We start from the raw sequence: 22,325 nt of genomic DNA on the forward strand, positions 1-22,325 counted from the left end.
GAGAGAACAGATAAATTTACCATTAAGAATTACAGAGATATAAATTAAACCATGGAACGGTTTGCTAGTTCACTTTAATTCTGTATGCCTCAAACAAATGTAATGAAATTGGTCATTGCAAGTTATGGTATCTTTTTCTTACAAAAATGGATTAACATCCCTTGGAATGTTACATATGCCCATAGTTTTGATTACTAAATCAGATAACTTCAGAAAGGTACAGGTCCTGAGTAATTTCGTCATCTGGAGTTCATACAGTATAGAAAGTACAGTAGGAAGACAAGTCCTCGTTCCCACAAACAACCAGCTCCATGTTATAAATCCAGGCCTCTAGACCACGAGCTACCCATGTTCGCAGTAATAACTCTCTACCGTCTATTGGATCTCCAAACTGCACATTTTGGAGTGAGGAGAGTAAATATGATGTTTATATGCTGGAGATCTTACAATAATACCTCCTGTGCTGATCTAACAGAATATCTGTGAAGCCTTCATTGCTGTGCAGTCTCAAAACTAAGAAATGACTGAGTCAGACGCTATTAAAGTAATCATACTGAGAACAATGTATAAGAAATTCAGCATGATGTCAAAAGAGTTAATTAAAATCTAAATCAACAAGGCTGATTTCCAATACATTAGCAACACAGAATACAAGTTGTGTGCTGCTCCTTTACATAGATATTAGTAAAATAACATTATCGAAGAAATAGCACTTCTTCCCTTTCATATTTTCACAAATATATTTTATCTAAACATAATTGTGTAGAAAAATATTGAAATGTATGTGTAAATGGTCAAAGACACTGTAGAAGAAAGTCAGCAGCTATTTGACTGGTCTTTCCTATATTTTTAGCCCTGACCTTGTGTATGATTTTGTTCTATAGCATAGAACCAATGATATTTAGAAGTACAATTTTGCTTTTTGTTTTTCTCTGGCCTGCTGCTGTGATAGTGTAAATGTTTTGCAACAGGTAAGTCCACAACCTTCCAGTATTTTAAAGCAATTCAGCTTGCCTTGGCCTGAATGTAGGAAGCATTTGCAGGCCGTGAGGTACTACTCCATCACTGTACATCAACCATACTGATTTACCTAGACATGTTTTTAAAATTAAAATTTGTTTGTTAAAATATTCTTATGTGAAAGAGTGGAGTAGCACATTCTACATCAAACATGACTGTAATGCAATGTACTACAGTATATCATTTACTCTTGTTAAAATGTTTAAATAGCACTTAGCAGAGCACTGTATTGGCCTGACCCTCTCAGCAAGGTAAAGAGCCTTACAGTACATCAATACAGCAATGCCAGGTACCCAATTCATTTTTCAGAATGTGTTGTCTGCAATTATGTACAGTATGTGTTCATGTTATAAATCAAAGACAGGAGTTGTGTTAGTATTTAGTATACCATTTGTTGGTATAGAGCTGCAAAGCTGACTTAAAAATTATGAAATATTTTATTGCAATATTACTATTTACCTTACTTAAATTACTGTACTGGGTAAGTCAATTGAGAACAAATTTTCCTTTTGTTCAACAACCTGAAGATCCATTTATAGAGGAGGCCACTTACTGTAGCAATCTGAGTGATGTACCTTGTTCAAGAGGAAAAACACCAGCATCTGGGATTTGACACAACCTCTTGACCAGAAGTCCAGAACTTCAAACTAAGTTGTATAAATAACAGTTTAACAGATATACTATTTTTCAGCAATTTGCTGTAATTAAAGTTCTTTATAATGTTAATAAAAACATCTGTACTATAACCACATACTGTAGTAGTGCTTTTACAATCCTATTTTAAAACTAACTTTACCTTACTCTGACATTATCACTACTAAAGACCTACAATATGGATTCTTAATCAACATTCTGTAGAACTTTATTCTACAGCAAATTGATGATATACCATATATTAATCCAGCATTTATACAACTATGTAAAGTGTGACAAAATATCATTTTTTATGTTTGCATTTTTACTACTTTTATTGCTTAAATATTTTTATTACTTATTTGTTACTTTGTATAAAAGTTTTTTTTGCTCCAAAGGATCTTTGTAAAGAAACACTTTACATATTGAAGGGGATGCACTTCTACACATGGGTGACATGCTCCAACTATTATTGTATGTGCCTGGAGCACAACAGATCAGCACAAAACATAAGGAAGTTAGAAATTGCTTCACCAGTTGAATTAAGAGAAAATTAGGTAAGTGAACTTAATCTGAGACTGGAACTTAGCCAGGACAGCAGGGCTAACACCCATACTGTCACAGATGTCGGAAGGGACGAACCTTGGAATGGCAGGAGAGCGGAAAAAGACCCTATGCGTAGCGGTGAGAGGGGGGATAGCCCGGGCTCAGCTGTTCAGGAAATGCCGTATAGAAACCTATGCCCTCCAGTAGCGGACGTGGGGCGTCCTGGTGCTAGGCAGGTTTCAGGACATCCAAACCTCAATGCTGAGTGAGGAGCAGAGCAGAAGCAGGAAGTAAATAGGCTACACAACAAGACACATCAGAAAGACATGAATAATCACAGGACCTTGCTACTAGGATCAGGAGAGAAGTAGAGCGCCCTCTAGGTGTACTGGGCGTGACACTTACTCTTTCAACACTGGCAGGGAATCTTTAATGACCAGTATTTCTTACAGCATAGTCGTTTGAAACTATACTAGGGTATTGGACTGAAAATTCAGATCCAGAGGAAAGAGTGACACTTACTCTTCCACCAACCCCACCAGCAGCAACAATCCGGTTTTCTTAGGTCTCATCACGCTACAATGTGCTAATGTAATGTAAACAATGCTAAAGACACATTTTCTCAGTTCAGTTCATTTTAGTGTAAACAGGTTTAACCCAGTTTCTTTGGATATCTTTTTGACATAAGGGATTGGTGTCACGATCGCTAACCCCTCCTCTTAAGGGCGCTCCAGCCCTTCCTTGTTCCTTCCCATTGTCTGCACTTGTTCCCTATTCCCGCTCCCCCTTAAAAGCCAGAAGCGGACCTTACTCCTGGTTCCTCATTGATTTCCGCATCGTGAGAGCCCGGGGTCCTGCTGCGTCTGGCTCCGTTATGGTTTTAACTTACTGTTCCTGATCCCCTGCCCCGCCCGTCCCAACCCGGCTCATGGTTTTAACCCCTGGATGGATCTCCTGGCTTTGGACTCTTCTCTCTCGTTTGGATTCCCCGTTTGGATTTTGGCTTTGTTTGTTCGCCCGGACTCACTTCCCCAGGACACCAGCTCACCTTGGACACGCCCCCCTGTATCCTGACCCTTTCCTGCATGACTTTCTCCCTCGTGTATCTTCACTATTCTGGATCGCGTCATCGGCATTGGGCCCGGAAGGAACTGCTTCGTGACAATTGGACAGCAAGAATAAAAATTAAAGGTGCACTGGAAGAGTTTATGAACTTGAAAAAGAGAAACAGATGCAACAAAAGACATAAACTGTAAATATGATTTTTTACATGTTAAATTTAAAATTCAGGCCATTTGGCAAGAAGAAGGCACCCAAGCTTCCATACACTGTGTGAGGCAACTTACAGTACTTAGTAATGATATAATGTGTTTGAATCAAATCTTTCGATATCATTTGGCACCTAATATCACACTTAACTGGAATCTAAATATAATGATTTAAAAAATCAAATCTTTCAATATCATTTGGCACCTAATTTAAAAACACACTTAACTGGAATCTAAAGTGGTAGAATACTTTGACAAACAAATATGAAGAATTGAAAGGACAACAGCAAATCTACAGAATCAGTGTAGGCGTATGGTACATTGCAGATTGACAGGTGTATTTTGAAACCAAACATATTTACATTGCATTTTTTTAAAAGCTTAACAAAAAGGTTACTCTTAAAAACATGAACTTCCTTATTATTTGGTATCCTTCTAGAGTTTTGAATTTACTGTTGTTAATTTTAAAGAATAAAACATAACTTGACATACTTGAAAATAGCCCATTAAAATTCAATATCAAAATTAGGTTCTCCACTGAAACAGGTTGGGAACATCTGGCACTAATTGTATACAGTCCTTGGCTACTTTAATTGTACTGCCCCTAGTGGTGATGGACACAAAGAAAAAACAAAATGCAGTGTGAACAAAGTGGTATGCCCCTGTCATGTTAACACATTTGTGTAAAGCATATCTTCCTTTTCATTGGCTCAGGCAGAGAAAGAACTGTTAGAATTTCACAGCTTTTTAGTAACTTATATTTTTTGTATTATATCAAACAATGAATGAATAACTTTTTGTTAATTTTGTTAATTTTCCTGAAGATAGCTCCATTGTTTTTTTTTAACACGGTGAGTGTCAAAAACTAAGTTATTGGACAACAAGGCCAACACAGAGCACAATCTGATTGCCTCAGGTTGTGGAAGAATTATGGAATGGCTGTTCTGTTTTCTTGAAGATAAACAATAATTTATTTTGTATTATAACAATTACCACATTTATCTGGCTACAATAATTGCTTACTACATATTACTGTAAATAAGACCACCTACACTTCACTTGGACAAATACAGGTTCAATGTACAGCTTTAATTTACAATACATTACCAAAAAACATTTTAGGAAAGGTGTATGAAACAACTTTAGCAGAAAAGGTAATAACACTCACTACCATTTCTACTGTACTTTTAGTTTTAAAATATAGGCAATAATGCAGGGTACGATTTGGCATTATATTAACAAGTCAAAAAACATACACTACAAAGAAAACCTTTTAAGGCTAGTTACAAAGTTAAAGGAAATGGGTGGTTACAATACATTTCAGTAATTTCAGTAAAAATAATAACAAAAAATTAATTAATACAGATGTTAAAGCTTTAGGCTGGGTCTGCACTCTTTTTAAAATGCAATTGCTTATTATAGCAGCCTCCTAAGGTTCATGCATTGTGGCTATTTTGTTCTGATTTTTGAAGGTATCCTTCTAATGCAGTCAATTTTTTGTGTTTATGTATCTGAAATACAGTGTAATGTGCATACAGTATATTTAGTTTTAAGAAAAAAAATGTCTTTCCAGACCTTTTGAATGGTACATTGTTTTTCCTGTCTCCAGCAAGTTTTCTTTGAACATAGTTCTCTCACACCTGGGTTTTGGGGGATTCTTTACTGATAATTAAAAATAATAACATTAAGTGTAAAGGCATCACTGCAGATAAATGAGAATGTTAAAAGAACGAGCATAGGCAAAGTTTATATACATTGAGTTGTACAATTCCTCAGTGGCCTTAAGATTGATTTGGGGAGATGTAAAAAGAGATTAAAGTCCTACGCATTCTCACTTAGAAACCTCAAATAGACCCAAGCTGCAATCAACATTACCTATTGTCTGAGAAACTATTTAATGACACAGTATATAAATATCAAAATAAACTGTATTGAGAAAGAACTGCGGGAATGCAGTTACAATGAATTTTTATTGTAAAGGATAACCTGAAAAATTAGAAAGAAAATATATTTTGCAACTTTATATAAAACTATACATGAAACAAAGAACAGGAGAAAAGCTAAAGAAGAACCATGAAAATCTTTTAAAAAATAACAATGAAAACCAGTTGAAAAATTGTTTATAAAATGTCTTCAGGTTATAAACTGTGAAAAATATTTTTTCGTAAAAATGCCATTTGCCATTCATAAAAATTGAACGAGGCAATTAAATTTTACCACACCGGATAATGTCCATATTATACAGTAGTAACAGACAAGAAGGCATTGTGTACTTTTGTGCCCTCTGGTGACTTGGCCCCATGTGTCATCAGTTCTTGGATTGTCATCCAGTTGTCCAGTATCTTCTTGTTTCGTTTTTTCATCATCTTTTTGTGGCTGAGTTCAATAATGTTGATCTCTTTTTTCCCTTCGCTGCCACTCTGGGGGCTCTCCTTGAGGCACTCTAATCTGCTGCGCATCATGAACTCCCGCCGCCGTCGCTGCTCTTTTGCCCTCACTAGATGCTGCTTCCTCTCCTCCTTGCTCCAGTACTTCCCCATCTTCATCTCGCTCATCATGTCATCGTCTGTAGTCATGCCGCTGCGCTCCTCTTTGATTTTTAAGGCACGTTCCTTCAGGATTTTGTCTCTCACTGGCCTCTTAGTTATGTACCTTGTTCCATCGCTACGGATTTTCACCTTCCACTCCATTTTAGGCTCTGAAGATTTCTGCAAGTCTTTGCACATACTCACGAGGCTAAGCTGGCTCTGGGCATACTCCACTGCTGATCTCTGCTGAATGAGATGCATATAACTCTGATAATGCCTGGCATGTGCAGGTATGTTAGCGTGTCTGTACTGTGAGCTGTGGCATGGTGACAAGTATGGAATTTGCTGAAGGCAAATCCTCTCTTGCTCAGATCGCTTTTTGTCATCAGGTACTATTTCATATGACTCAGTGGGGCTGTTCTGTCCAGAGGTTTTGGCTTTGCCCAGAAATGCTCCTTTGTTTCCCTGGCTAGGGGTCATTTGGCACGTTGTCATAGAGCTCCTCAGATTTTTTCTGTTGGTAATGCTAACCATTCTTTGCAGGGAATGATCAGGAGAGCGGTCCATGGCCAAAGGTGTGCTACGGCAGCTTTCAGCAGTATTGTAGGCGCTGGAGCTGTCCTTGTCTGATTTCTCAGGATGCTCATTAATGTCAGCCAACTTACTTCCCTGCAAGTCCATGCTGGTGTTGAAGTTGTGAAAACTTTCGTCTTTAACAGACCACATTCCAGAATACTGATCTCTGGCTTTTTGGAGTTTGTGAGCTTGCATGATATTCTGGCACTCAAGCTCAATGCTCCTAAGTTCTTCATTGAGCAAGCGCAGCTCCCTTTCAACACCATCTTGCTCCTTCAGGCTGCATTCGATGGTACTGCTGCGACTGTAGTAGAGGTCATACTCACCACTATTTCTGATTTTACACTTCAGTTCCAGGAGCTGGCGGAATCTGTCACAGTCTTCTTCTTGTGCTCTGATACAATCTGAGTCAATGTGCTCACCGGATGCAAAGCTCTCAATGCACTGGATGTCATTGCTACCCAGCATGTCCTGGCTCTGTTCCATTTCTCGTTTGTCCTTGACAGAAGCTTGTTGCTTGACATCTGCTAAGTTCTCATGCTCAGAGCTCTCATCATTGCGTACACTGTCATCGGTGCGACCCACTCCGCTGTCCTTCTCCTGATTGTTGGAGGAGGTGGTGGCGGTGTCTGTTGTGCCATCATCCTCCTCTATCTTTTTCGGCTGAGGAATATAAATTCAGTGTTGTGAGAGACTGAAAAGCTGTCCTTTATCTTCTACTGTAATATGAACGGACTTGAAAAATCTTTACTATCTTTATATCAATCTCTGTTTCAAATGATTTAAAACCTTATGAAACACTACACTAAACAATACTTTGTTACTAGTATAACAATTAACCAAATTACAAACAAAAGTGATTAAAAGTGCCAGAAATAAATTGTCTTGAGCTGACATAAGGAAGAAGTGACATTGTTGTGAATGAGTGAAATTCTTGTGTCCAAATGAAAGAATCTGGCAAGGATTTTGGCAATGCAAGGATCAGTAGAGGGGTTAACTTTTACACTCCAGAATTTATTGCCCCATTTATTTCCATGTTATCACCACTACTCTTTCAAAATTGATGAAGGAAATACAAGGCCCCATAATGGCATAACATACATAGCTATACAATATGCTTAACAGTAGGAGTACTCACTATGCTGTAGATGAAGCATTTTAATATATTAGGTAGCAATGTTTTCATGATGAAGAAAAGGTAAAAAAATTCTTATAGGATTTTTTTTTCTTGGTCCTATGAATCTTACCTCCTGCAATTCATTGGAAGGATACTGCACTATATCTTTATGTTGGTCTTCTAACATCTCCATTTTCAGCTCTTCTAAAAATTCTGTATGCTCATCATCAATCCATCCTTCATCCAGCTGCAACATAGAGAGTGCAATTCCATTTGTTTCAGTAACGGTGATGTTTCTATCCTTGAACTAGCAATACCCTTGTCAACATCAAGACCATCTGTCTTGAAAGCTGTCTAACATACTGTACATTATGTGCTCTACAAGGATATGGCAACATTAATGGACATCTATTCACAATCAGTCCTGTATACTTACTTCCCATCAAAGATGAAGATGCTTTTTCGAGGTTTTGTAGGTTTGACCCAGACAGGTGCCATTTTAAGTCAAAAGCAGCTTCGCTTCAGTAAAAATAGAATAATGGAGTCTTTTAAACATTCACTAATTAAGATATCCTGAGACAAACTGGCATGTGTCTCAGATTTTGTGGTTCAGAGAACTAATATGATACTCTAAATGGGATATGTGTGCATTACCCATGAGGACAATACACATAGATATTTCTAAATTATTTCAAACCATATGTTTTAATACCACATTTTCAATTCCATCATGGATTATGACAATAAACAGAGATGTTGTATTAGTAATGATATCTATATTTTTGTTAGTAATTATATCGCTTTTCTGAAGTGACCATGACATCTTGAAAAATACCCAAAATTGTTAAATGCATCAATAATAATGTGGTATGTCCAACTGTGTCTGTATAAAGCCTCACACTCCCCATTCTGCAGCAGGATTGATTGACAGGACATTTTTTTAAATGTATTAGAATTAATTTTCTTTTTTGTGACCAATTTAATTTGGCACAGATGTCTAAATGTAATTTTCAGAAAAATCTAAAATTTCTACAAGAGAAGCAATCTAAAGTAATACCATACTACAAGTTTTATACTTTAAATATAATTTGACTTGATTTAATGGCTACTTCGTATTCCAAGCATTCTGTTTTGCACCATAACAAAATGTTTGTACTTAATTCCAGTCACAAACGATACTAATACTCTCATTCTCTTAACACTTTAAGAATGGCATTCATTTTCACTTAAAAACAAGTTATATGCAGAAGTCAGAGCATTTTATCAAGGAGATATGGCCTGTTTGATTTAAAACAATAAACCTGATATTGCAAATTGAAATCAATTCCTTTTGTCATATTTGAGTCTTAAGATTACATCTGGCTGCTTTTTTAACACTACAACTAGAAGCAAAGCAATGTAATAAAGTGTTTTAGAACAAAGTGCAATGGAGACTACTTCCATAGATGTTAACCTCGGACCATCACAAGATTATTAAGTGTTTCCTTACTTGTATGTTATCCTCTAAGAAAACTTTATGTAAAGAATGTTTGCTCCCAGAGGTCATTATAAATGTCCTACATACTGTTAAAAATTATAAAATGCAGCTATTAAATAGCAATAATTAAAATAATCATATAATTTTAACCCCTCTCCACCAAATTTCTGCAGAAAGGAAACATTTCAAATCTATTCAATGACTTCAACTTTTTTATTTCCGTCCAAAAGATTCATAAATACTCGGATATCATTTGGAATTCATATTATAACTTCTAGTTTTGTTTTGAAATATTTAAATTAAAAGCACAAAGGAACTCTATTATTCAAACATTTCTAAAAAACACAGAGAGAGTCATGGAGAAAACATCCATTCAGACTTTATGATGAACTACAGTATATACACTTACTGTACCTCCAGGAGGTAATTATAGATAGTTTGTACACATATTCAATTCAATAGATAAAAACCAATATTAGGACTTATAGTAAAACTAATAATAATATTACAGAAATTCCTATTTTTAGTAATAGCATTAATAGAAATATTACAACTTGTCTAACAACACATAATTATTTGTTTTTGACAACTTCCACCTGTGTCCTAATTTGGCCTTTCTTCATTTCTGGTTTGTTTTGAAACTGGTTTTGATATCTCAGAAACTATTCTGGATTTTACTGAATAAAACAACATATTTGACTGCCTTTTCACTATTTTTACACAAACAGCATTCCAAATTCACAATTAAGTCTAATCTACAATACACAACTTAACTATGTATGTCTGATGCCCATTTGCCACTACTCTTACACAGTCATTATAGTCAATACTACAGTCTACACTGGTAGAAATGTGAGGCTTTGCATCCAGGTTTGTTTATTTTACATTCAAGTCTATTTTAAGGTATTTGCACATAGTGGTTATGAAGGGATTATTTTGTTGAAATGTAATTGAGGAGTGTATGAGATAAAACAGTGACTATTTTTTAAATTAGTTTTTAAATTGTAAAGGAGCATGATAAGTTTTTCACAAGGAGGTGCTTACAGATCCTAGAGCACGAGCAGTCTCAATATTAGAGGTACTGGAGCAGAACTCCAGTGTAAATTAATCACAGGGTGGTGTAGTTTGGCTTAGTAATTGAATCATTTTAATTTCAGATGTGGTTAACAATGAAAAAGGTTACAAAATATAACCAACTCATTTATTGATAATCAGTAAGTAGCAAAAAAGAGAACTCAAAGGAATTGTTGTATTATACATATAGACTGTTAAAATGAAATAATGAGAGGAGTAAAAAAATATCTTTCTCACCTGTATGTCTGGCCTGGCAACCAGCAATACAATGTTTCTGCAGTCCTCACTTGAGAGCAATGCCACTGCCTCCTCACGATTCTGCACATCAAAGCCATTTATCTTACACACAAATGAAACAGAAGCATTAATTTCCATTTCTCTCACACAAAAACACAATAGGGCAAATTTCAGCTCATTTGCAGTAAATGTGTGCACAATGAAAGTCGCACAAATGTGTTCATTCAGCCCCTTTGGAGGTAAGTGCCTTCACTCAATTATGTGCTTACAGTAAGGGGCTGCATTGACTGCTGAGGGATGGTGGACATCAGCGAAAGCGGTTATGTTCATAAATGTCCAACCTGCATCCTAGCAACATACATCTAGCAACACAATTAACTGGCTGCTGACAGGTGGCGTTCATCTTTTTCCGTTCAGAGTAATGGAACTGTCACTCTGAGATAATAGCGCTGGTGCATGCTGGACTGGGAACCCCACAGCTGAAATCAGTCATACTGCACACTTGCCATGAGACAATTAGAAAGCTTCTCTATTATCTCTCACCAAACAGTACTTACAGGGCACCACTGATAGCTCCTACGTTTAATCACTTTGTGCTTATTGTATGGTTTACAGTTGAAATGGACAGAAAAACAGTCATACGTGGCAATCTAAGCTGCCACCTTCCTCCCTCAAAAAGTATTTACAGGTAGTAATGCCAAAAAAGATTTCATAAAGGCCAAGTGAAAGATCTGATATTAAGCTGATACTAAACCCACGATCATAAAAAATCAACATCACATTATGTTTGTATAGAAAACAGGTATTTATTTCCATATTTTGCTCATGAAGGATTTTACATTTTTTCTCTAAAAGTTTAATATATGATACATAAGAGTGTGCTTATTTGTGGTACGGAGCCTGTTGATATTAACTTGTAACTTACTTGATATTTTGTATGGGTTTCAAGAACAAGAAAACCATACTACCTGTAAAATCCGATCCCCCTCTCTGATACGACCATCTCTGGCAGCTATGCTGTTTGGACCAACCTATTTGAAAAAGAAAATAAGCAGTGTAAAGCAGGTTATTACTTAACCACTAATAAGAAGTGCCTTCGATGATGCTAAGATAGTAGTATACAATCCAATTTTCAGCAAAACAATCAATTAGTTAGTAAATCATTCAATTTATATGACCCGGGAAGGAAATAGGTCCTGTGATTCACCCAGACAAATCAATCTATTAATTTAATAGAATGTGAATTCCAGAAAGAAGTAGAGCCCCTGTAATCAATCTATACTTGGATACGTTCTTTACTCCAGCATTTAGATTCCCTAAAATACCTTCTGTCTTTTAATAAAAGGAGGTCTATGGGACAGAGATGAATAAAAAATCTGAAAGTTCATTAAAAACCAAATGACTGATCAAATGGAACAAGAAAATAAGAAGAATATTGGTGTGTTGCATATATTAAAAATACATAAACGGTGATGTTTATTTGGTGTGTTAATATAAAAACAAATGTATGAGAAAAAGATTACAGTGAATATATATATATATCAGTGTGCTGTAATAACTGCCACCTTTCATTATAAATCGATACAGTAGCATTTCATCTCCAGAAACGACTCATGACAGAAGTCATAAACATCTTCAAAATTCACAGTTATGGATTTTAAATAATTTGTTGCATATATTATGACTTAACTCTTAGGCTAAAAATCATGAAAGATCCCATTATTTCATTTTACCCATGTGGTATTTCTAAATATGGTGTGGTTTGGTAAGGCTTAACATAAATGCATTTTTCAGATACAACTTGTACTTTATCCAAGTCTCAAAGGCTCCACTTTGACTAATGATGCAGCGAGCAAAGGGGCAATGCTATCTATCACCCTGCACTTGATTGTTGTCTTTAACCATTCATTTTACTCTGTCAAATTCAGCTCTATTTTTCAAGTTAAACATTTCCAAGTGTCTCATTTTTCATTTAGTGTTGACCCTTACCAGACTTCTTCTCATTAAAAGTGATGGACTACCTTCAGTTTTGTGATAGGATCTGGGAGCGAAGTTTGACCTAGTTCAGCTTTAAGCAACAATGTTATACTCTGTACAAGACAAGTGTTTGCCAGTTTTTATGATGTAAGAAAGCACAAATTCTTGTATTTTAAGAAACTGCTGATCTCTGCAGTAATAGTACAAAAGAAGACAGATTAAAGCTTTCTAATTCCCATTAGCAAGATATAAGGGACAATCTAGAAGACAACGTTCTTTTGGGTCTATGTCATAAATACCAACTGGCTACTGCTTAGCCTTGACTTGCATTATTGTCTTTTGTACAACATCATAACTTGAGGTCAAAAGCTAAAGAAATTTGTGAGAAAGATGGTGGGCATTAAGGACGATATCCTGTATGTGGTGCCAAATAGGAAGTTCATAATCTGGCTTACCAAATGTGAATCTTTTTAGAATACATTTTTTACAAGATTCTTTTGTAAACAGGCATTTCACAAAACTGTCAGAAGATTTCTTAATATATTGTATGTTCAATGCCAATCAGCAAAGGAAAAAGTTGGACCAGGGAAATAATCCTTCACAAACTAGGATAAAAATAGATAAACTGAGCTCCAATATATTTTGTTAATAGGAAAAAGAAGAAAAAACCTATAATACTAATATGTTACACAAGATAAACATGAACAGCCAATTTAAAATGTAATAGGCTCTGCATCACATTTAATAATCAAATTAACACTCATCCACATGTTTTTCAGCATTGACATTCTTTGTTCTACTTTTTGAATGACAAAATGTACTGTAGTTCTATGACAATTAACTCTTAACTTACATTAAAATGACTAGACATTAAGTAGAAGAACACCACATATTTATGTTTGTCCATAAAGAAAAACACAGAGTAAGATGAGTAGAAGAATGCAAAATGTACAAGACTTTTTCCCAGCAATGTACACAAAAAATGGAAAGACTGAACAACTATTTTTTTTCTTTTAACAACCTTAACAATTCTTCTTGTACTCTTGGACTATTAACTGTTTTACTATAGTACTAAATGTAGGCTTCATATCAATAACGTAATTAGCCTTTTCTGTACTGTTAATGTGAGAATTATTCAAAATTTCTACTATTTGCATGACCAGTGTTAAGCCCTTGCATAGAAATCAGCAGCATAAATATTGAATGTTTGCCTTTGCCTTTCCATCGTAGAGAGCACAAGAATAGTTACTGTATGTGCCGAATTAATTAAAAATTACAATAAAAAAAAGAGGAAAAGCACACATGCCTCACTGTGGATGAATGATTCATTCTAAAATAAATCACAAACTGTACCTGTAAAACTAGTTGGCAGTGTTAAAATATACTATTGTTGTTACATTTGTATAATCACATTTGTTTTTTAATGTGTTTTTTTATTTTTATTGTAACAGTAAGGTATTTGGCATGATGTGTTTTCCTTTTTATGTAAACTTACCACCTAAAATTTAAAAATACAAAATGCCAAGTAGTAGTCCAAAATGTTAGAGTATTGTTTTTTTTAAATGTTTGCTCTGGCTGGAATTCTGAATGCTTATTTCATTCCATCTCCCAGTGCTGCCTCTGAATCAGTAATTAATGAGTGGTGGTAATAAATAAGGGAAACTAATATCTTTCTTTAAATGCCACGGCTATTTTAGAACAGCAGTACTTACAACAGTTTATGCGCTGTACTGTTCTTTCAAAATGCCTGTACGTTTACACTTACTAAGCACCTGTAGATAATTTTTCTTGCAGGTTTGGCTTTTATTGTCCCTTTTAACACCACCTCTTTGATACAAATGAGTAGTTACATCTCTCAGTAATGTCTTTGTTCATTCTGAGTATGTTAATAACAGCATATATCTCTTGCATGTATAATGAAAGTTTTCAGCAAAAACAATTTTTTGAATTTTAATGTTTTTGTCATATTTTAGTTATAAGCTGTAACAATTAAAGAAGTGGAATATTTGCTATCATCTATTATCAGTTTTAGTTTTGATTTAGGGGCAATATCGAACAACATGTTTAGTCCAGGCTGAAGCCAGACTGAAACTGTACACAGAATTCTAACAGGCATTTGTTACAGACTAAACTAAAGTCTAGGTAAGCATCTTTTAGGAGAATTAACCTTCTGTAACACCTGTAAGCGACCAAAGTCAAATGTTTTTCGAAATGTTTCTAATGTTTACTTAACTTTATTTCAATTAAAATCTTTTAAAATCATTTTTACTTTTTTTGTTTTGACTTTCTTAGTGTTAGGTGATCTCAAATTAATGCTTAAATTCACTAGGCTGGCATAATTACAGAAAATGAAGAAATAAGAATGATAATTAGAACTGCCGAGTCAGTATCTGTCATCCAGGCTATTGCACCCTTATATATTACCATTAAAATATTGTTCTCACCTCACTGACATAGATCCCAATGTCCTCCTCATCATCTGTTCTATAGCAGAGGGTCAGGCCCAGTTTCTCCTGGCTGTTCATGCGACACAACTCAACTTCCTACAAGGGGAGAAAAAGAGAAAGGAAGCCAAGATAAATGAACCAGGTAGACATTTAAGAAAATAACTAGGCTTCTTGGTAATTTAATGTGGTTCATTTGAAATACTTTAAAGTTTCTTTGGTGAAGCTCCCCTGAATGATTTTGTATGGAACAGCACTTGAATATTAATATTTACCTTCCTACAACCTCTTGTATATGCAAATTTCTACTAATTTATTCAGTTTTCTTCCTCCTAAGCAAAGGTGTTGTGCATCATTAGAATTAATCATTTTGTTAGTTGAGCTTTAGTGAACTCTCTTCTTTTGGCGAATGTCTGACTGCTGCGTATGTACTAAGAGTGAGGCTGATCAACAGGCGGGAGGGTTTGCTTCGTATTTTGTTTTCCAGAGACGTGGCTCAGCCCAAACTCAACTACTCCTCCCATCCTGCCTGACTGTTTCTCCATATATTGTATGGATTGCACAGAGTCCTCCAGCAAGGCAAAGGAGGTGGTGTATGCTGTCTGATAAAATCTTCATGGTGTTCAGATGCAGTGATCCTATCTCACTTCTGTTCCCCCAATCTGGAATACTCTCCTTCTACCTATCGAGTTTTCTTCAGTCATCATGACAGCAGTTTACACACCACCTCAACCAGGCACTCAACTTACTCTCAACAAACTATACATTGTAATTAACACAAAACTGCAAACCCTGACATTAAATTCTTCTTAGCCTGGGATTTCAATCAGGCCAACTTTAAGAAAATACATCCAACATACTACCAGCATGTCTCTTGTCCCCCAAGAGGCACTAACACTCTCGATCACTGTTACACTACCATCAAGGATGCCTATCATTCTTTTCTTCGTCCGCGTTTGGGTCAATTACATCACCTGTCTTTGCTCCTTCATCCTGTTTACAAGCAGAAACTGAAGCATGAGAACCCTGGCATTGATCATCCAACATAAATTAGTATACAAACTCATTACAGACTTTATCAAGAAATATGTGGACAACTGTCTACTTACAAATACAACCTAGGTTTTTCCCAACCAGAAACCATGAAATTTGTTCCATGCTAAGGACCTGGTCCTGGGCTTTTAAATCCGCTGATTTAGAATTATACAAGAAAACCAGGTTTGACCTCTGGAAAACCATTAGAAGAACTAAAATAACAATACAGGAGCAAGCTAGAACTGCAGTCTAACATCCCAGATACTTGGCATATGTGGTAAGGATTATAGGCTGTCATGGACTTTAAAGAGAAACCAAGTGGAATCACAGTTATTAACATCTTTCCCCCAGATCAGCTTAATGCCTTTTACACCTGTTTTGAACATGCAAACATGGAATCACCCATGCAGGCCCCTACAACCCCTGATGGCTCTATGCCCTCCATCACTGTATCCGATGGGAGATCAACCTTTAATCGGGTTAACACTCTCAAAGCAGCCAGCCTTGCCAGAACACCTGGCTGTGTTCTCAAGACCTGCACGGACCAGCTGGCAGGAGTCTTTACAGACATAGTTTACCTCTTACTATTACATTCTGCTGTTCCTACCTGCTTTAAGAGAACCACCGCTATTCCAGTACCCAAGAAAAATAAGGTAACATGTCTTAATAATTATCTCTCTGTAGCACTCACATCCTTCCTAATAAAGTACTTTGAGAGACTGGTAATGGCAAACAATAACTCTGGCTTCACAGACAATCGTGACCCACTTCAGTTTGCTACAGACATAATAGGTCCATAGCTGATGCCACCTCCCTTGCACTACACACTGTTTTGGCTCATCTAAACAATATAAACACCAATGCCAGTTTACTATTCATAGGTTATAGTTAATCTTTTAATACTATAATCCCATCCAAGCTGGTCACCTCTTGGACTTGGGCCTTAATACTTCTCTCTGTAACTGGATCCTTGATCCTTATGGGCAGACCTCAATCTGTAAGAATAGGCAACAACATCTCCTCCACGCAGATCCTCAAAACACAGGAGCCCCCCAGGGCTGTGTGCTCAGTCTCCTGATCTACTCCCTATTCACCCATGATTGTGTGGCTAGACATACTTGTAGCTCCAACTACATCTTTACATTTTTTGTAGGTCTATGGTAATGTAGTAGCATTGTGGTCTAATCACAAATAATGATGAAACAGAGCAGAGGAGAGAGGTTGAGGACCTGGCGGTATGGTGCCAGGACATCTCCCTCAACATAAGCAAAACTAAGCAGCTAGTTGTCGACTTCAGGAAGCAGGGTGGAGGCCACACCCCTGTCTACATTAAAGGAGCTGCTGTGGAGATGGTCAGCAGCTTCAGGTTTTTGGGTATTCACATCATCAACAATTTGTCCTGGTCCCATCACATAGATGAAGTAATCACAAAAGATCAGCAGTGCCTCTACTTCCTCAGGAGATCTGGTATGTCTTCACAAAGTCTCACAACTGTCTACAGATCCACTATAGAAAGTATTCTCACTGGGTACATTACAGTTTGGTATGGCAATTTCTCAGCTCACAACTGTAAAAAACTACAGAAGGTGGTGGAGATAGCTGAAGCCATCAATGGTTCAGAACTCCTGTTCCATCCATACCACATTCACTCATTCCCCAAAATGGTGATTAATATAATCAAGGATCAAAACCACCCTGGGAATGCACTTTTCTCTCTTCTTCCTTAAGGCAGAAGACTTAGAAGTCTAAAAGCCAGCACCTCTAGGCTCAAAGAAAGCTTCTTTCCCACAGCCATAAAACTCTTATACTCCACCTCTTAAATCCTCCTACCCCACCTTACACCCCTCTGTTTTTTCACTGAACTCAAAAGTTTGTACACTGTTGTTACCCACAGTGCAATAAAGGCATATGTACTCAACATGTCATAAGCACCTTATATAAAGTCAAATAACAGAAGATGTTTTTTCAGTCTGAAAATCTATTTTTACTTCAGCAATATTGCTGACATATGAGGTTTGACAGGAGAAGGTGTTGTCCTACAGTATGTATAACAATATTAATAATGTCTTAGGTTATAATAATGTCTATAAATAATGTCTTATTTGTTAAAATGGGTTTTGAGTAGCCTAAAAGTATTTAACAACAAATGAACTATATTTCTAACATTTATATAGTCCCATTTTGTTTAATTTGTAATGGCACTGGGTCTAACAGATTCATTAAATACTAGATTTAAGCCTAATAAACATTTGTGATTTACCTCCTGTAGCCTTCCTTCATTCATGTTGTGAGCGTGACCTGAATAAACACATTTATCATGATTCTTTTCTTCCCAGCAGGTAACCAATATTTTATTAGTGACAAAATTAATCTCACAAAGAAACAAGGCTGGCTTCACACTGCATATGTTTTTGATGATCACTGCCTGCTGGTATTTGCTTTTTCTTAGTAAAATTCTAATTCCAGTAATACATCATTATTAAAAGTAATGTAATATGTACAAAAAATATAAAATCTTATTGTTGCTTCAAACAGATTGGATATACTTTATTAATAAAAAAGACAGAAGCAAGGTATTATGAAAAGTAAAAGAAATTAAAAAGACCTTGATTTATAAAATTGTGTTTCAGGTTAAGGGTAAATCTTACCACGTGTGCAAAATTGTTGGGCAAATTGCAAAATTCATTACTTGTGACAGCTTGAGATTTGGTTTCAGAAGTGCCTGGCATGAAAGCATTACTGAAAGTATGATTATAAATAAAATGAAAATCCAGAGCAAATAAAGAAACTGACATGAGACACCTGATGTCCTTTCCCCAGGCACACACAGTCTTTAGCATCAATGTTTTCCGTGGCCACCTTATGATAATTATGACAAATAATTGAAAATCCAACATTCTACAGCTTTCAATTGCAGTGTTGAATAATATTCACATTACATTTTCATAGGGGTTGTAACTATCCTGCTGATTTAATTATGAATATTTCATTTTAGTTCTGAGACAAAGAACTGCAGGTATTTTTAACAGGAATAATGATGAGGCAGGAAAAAATAAATAAAATCTCACATAACATTTCACACCTGAAGCAGGCTACACAGCCGATAGTATGATTTCTGTTTGTTTTTTTAACTATTTATTTTACTGATGCCAAATATATTTCAAATTGTGAGCAATGTTATTTCTCATTTTGAATCTTCCAAGCTCAGGCAGTAAAGAAACCTTTTTCTATATCTTTCCAAGTTGGCTCGCCACACTCAACAATGCAAAATCAGTAATAATATCACAATTATAATTTGCAATGATGTTTAAAAAAATATTTTTAAGTAAAAAATAAAAACACACATGATAAATGAATTAGAAACTTCTAAAATTCATGAATACCAAACACCACAGGCAAAATATTGCACTCTTTTCTTTTCTGTTCAGAAATAAATTACCTTCTTGTACAAAGAACCCTCTAGTTACAGTTTAATTAATAGCTACTAGTAGGAGATAACACCTGTGGGTGAATTAATTAATAAACACAACAGATTGTAACGATTAGTATACAGACTACAAAGTATAGAAGAGCTGTTTCTAAAATAAGAATTCTTAAATTTGCAGACAACAGGCTTTCATCATTTAGCTGGAATGTTAATTTATTAATTAGAACCATTCTCACGTTTTTTTCAGGAGGTAAGCAAAACAGGGATGCAAAAATATGAAAAGGTCTTTTAGCATTTATATCTAGCTAGCTTTTACCTGACTGCCTTTACAGAAATAATATCATATGTCTAAAACAGAGAAGATACAATATTTTTCTGTTTTGATGGCAGACGATTCTAATGAACTGATAAATGCTGTCATTTTAAACAAATACTTTGTACCAAGGCCCTTAATTATGTCACAGAGATAATGTAGCTATCTCTGAGATTTTTAATGATTTTTGTATTTCAGGTATTTTAATATAACTAAATATTGTTTATTATCATGTATTGAAGTCACTGCTTATATTTGGGTACAATGTTATGACCCTTTCCTGCAGAGTAGGGCTGAATATGGCAGGATATGCTGATATTCGGATACTGTGCATGGATAATTGTGTACAACAGATTGGAAATTTATTTTTTAAACTTTACTATTTATAATGATAGACATTCAAAAATCATTAGGAATTTTAAAAAATGACAAATAGAAAAATGTAAACCAAAAGGTATCTTATAAACAATCCATGAAATAAGACTGAACAACATTAAAGATGTCCAAGAATTGTAAAATTGATTAAACAAGTTGAGTTTATACGGCTGTTCCGTTCACTTCAGAAAAGGCTGGCTTCAACTGATATTTAATTTCCAAGTCAAACTCTCTTTATTTCAGACAGGAGACCTGCCTTGGGCAATTGGATCACGTTTGGCAGTAAATTAATGACTATGATTTTGTGATTAGAGATTACTGCCTACCACCAGTGTGCACTCAATACTGTCATAATAATTGTCCCTTTGATTATTTGGAATTTAAATCCAGTTACGTTGTGCCCACATCTACAGCAGGGAAGTTAGTCTCTGTAGAATAGCCCTCTTTGCTTTTGAGATTATTAAATTAAAAGAGTAGTAAGCACTATGTGGTTAAAATAATCATTGTGCATTAATTTTAGACTTACAGTATTGTTAGCCATTCTTTTTTTTCATTTTGGCAATACATTTAATATCCTATTAGTCTCATTCATTTTAGGAATACTCAAATTTACTCATTGATTAACTATGTAATTACAAATTCTAAACCGACTATAGTCTTATGACCTTGCAATCTTGTCACCTAGTCAGTGCTCCAATCAACAGATGCTGAATTACAACTGAGCATCAAAAGACTGAAGGAGAGTTTCACCTGGTCTTTATTAGGTTCTGACTCACTAGGGAGCACTCAGATGTATACAGTAGGTGCATAAGCAAATGAAAACCAACTTGGTATCAGCAGGGAAGTCAAATGAAAAATAATTCAACTGAACTACCAATTAGAACTGGGTGGTGCATGTGATTTATAAAGGTCTGTAATGGGGTTCTCCAACAGCATGTCAAACATTAGTAATAAGGAGGACAGGGAACAATCTCTTACCTCGTACTCAAACTCATCTGCCCTGTCTCCATCCGCTGGCATATTGGAGAGAAATTCTGTGCCTTCATAGTATTCATGCTCCATTGGATGCAGTGAATGGCAGCTATAAATGGAGGAAAGAGAGAACACGTTCCAAATTAAGCCTTGATTTGGGTTGGAAACAATAGTTTCCATCTATTTGCTCAAAAATATAAACAGTGAGAAATGTAAAAGCCATCAAGGGTGCTCTTCACTGAAGCTACACCATTTAGATTGCACATGCCAACTGATAGAATTGCTTGTAATGAATTATTTTCCAATTATGCATTGACACATTACTGTGTGGCAAAATACCAAATTGTTTTTATCCTTCCTTTTCTTGGAATGTTTCAAAGGCAGCAGGAGTATTCTTTAGGATGTGCATTCTGTAAATAGTGCTTTAGATTACAAAGGGAAAGGATTAGTTCTTAGATTGCATGTTGGAATGCATGTTAGAAAGCATCAGAGTCCCTCTGATGATGTAAGTACTCATTATGATACCTCCATTCCATTTTAAGCAAACAAAGAAAATGATCTATAATTCTATAAAGAATGTAATGTTCGAAAGTAATGAATTAAACAAGGTCTGAAAAACATACAATTCATTTTTCAATTTCATTGGAGCAAGTGAATTTGTGTGGGCATGATATAAGACATGTTTGCATGAATATGACCCAGTGAGTAAAGGAACCTGCAGTGAGTTGTTTCTGTTTGGGAAAATTCTGTTCTGTTTGGGCTCTTTCTAATTCAGTGTCAACTCCCCAAGAGAAGAGAAACATAGGGGTTGTATTCTCATTCTTGGGAAAGGATCAAAATGACAAAATTCCCACTTTTGCTTGTGCTTCCCTCTTACAGTTTGATGTCAGACGTGAAGCAAGGACAGGCTAGAGCAGTAGTTAACAAAAACATTTCTTGCTTTACAATATAGTATTTTCTTGTTTTAGTACTCAAAAGATAAAACATTGAGTAGAATTTGTTATGATAAACTTTCACCTAACGTTGTCATCATAGGACATTTTAAGATCCAGCAGGTTTTGAAGTAGAATACTTTTGAAGTAACCATTATTAAACCTGAAAATAATGTATATACTCTTAAACTTCTCAGAACTGATACAACTGGTGATCATGTGGACCAGGATTGGTATTAACGAAGGGATATTAATGGATCAAATTTAAAAAAAATCCTTATTTTCAAAGATTGCTCACAGTACTTCAACAAGAAAATACTTGACTTTAAAGATTATGTTGCATTAAAGTCCCCTTGGATAATATCTTAATTTGA

General features: G+C 35.6%; 1 protein-coding gene across 2 annotated transcripts in view; it reads right to left on the reverse strand.

The window, feature by feature from the left end:
• Positions 1 to 4,414: 4,414 nt before the first annotated feature.
• Positions 4,415 to 22,325, reverse strand: part of LOC148829510 (PDZ domain-containing RING finger protein 4-like) — a 198,873-nt gene continuing 180,962 nt past the window's right edge. For both annotated transcript variants that reach the window (XM_088923196.1, XM_088923197.1), the window contains 6 exons: positions 21,026 to 21,128; positions 14,898 to 14,996; positions 11,445 to 11,507; positions 10,477 to 10,578; positions 7,819 to 7,935; positions 4,415 to 7,234 (listed from right to left, as the gene is read on the reverse strand). In XM_088923196.1, the coding sequence (XP_088779322.1) occupies positions 5,705 to 7,234; positions 7,819 to 7,935; positions 10,477 to 10,578; positions 11,445 to 11,507; positions 14,898 to 14,996; positions 21,026 to 21,128 (2,014 nt within the window). In that variant the 3' untranslated portion in view covers positions 4,415 to 5,704. The remainder of the gene's footprint in view (positions 7,235 to 7,818; positions 7,936 to 10,476; positions 10,579 to 11,444; positions 11,508 to 14,897; positions 14,997 to 21,025; positions 21,129 to 22,325) is intronic.

Source organism: Atractosteus spatula, chromosome 8, assembly GCF_055471065.1.
Source record: "Atractosteus spatula isolate fAtrSpa1 chromosome 8, fAtrSpa1.hap1, whole genome shotgun sequence".
Taxonomy (NCBI): domain Eukaryota; kingdom Metazoa; phylum Chordata; class Actinopteri; order Semionotiformes; family Lepisosteidae; genus Atractosteus; species Atractosteus spatula.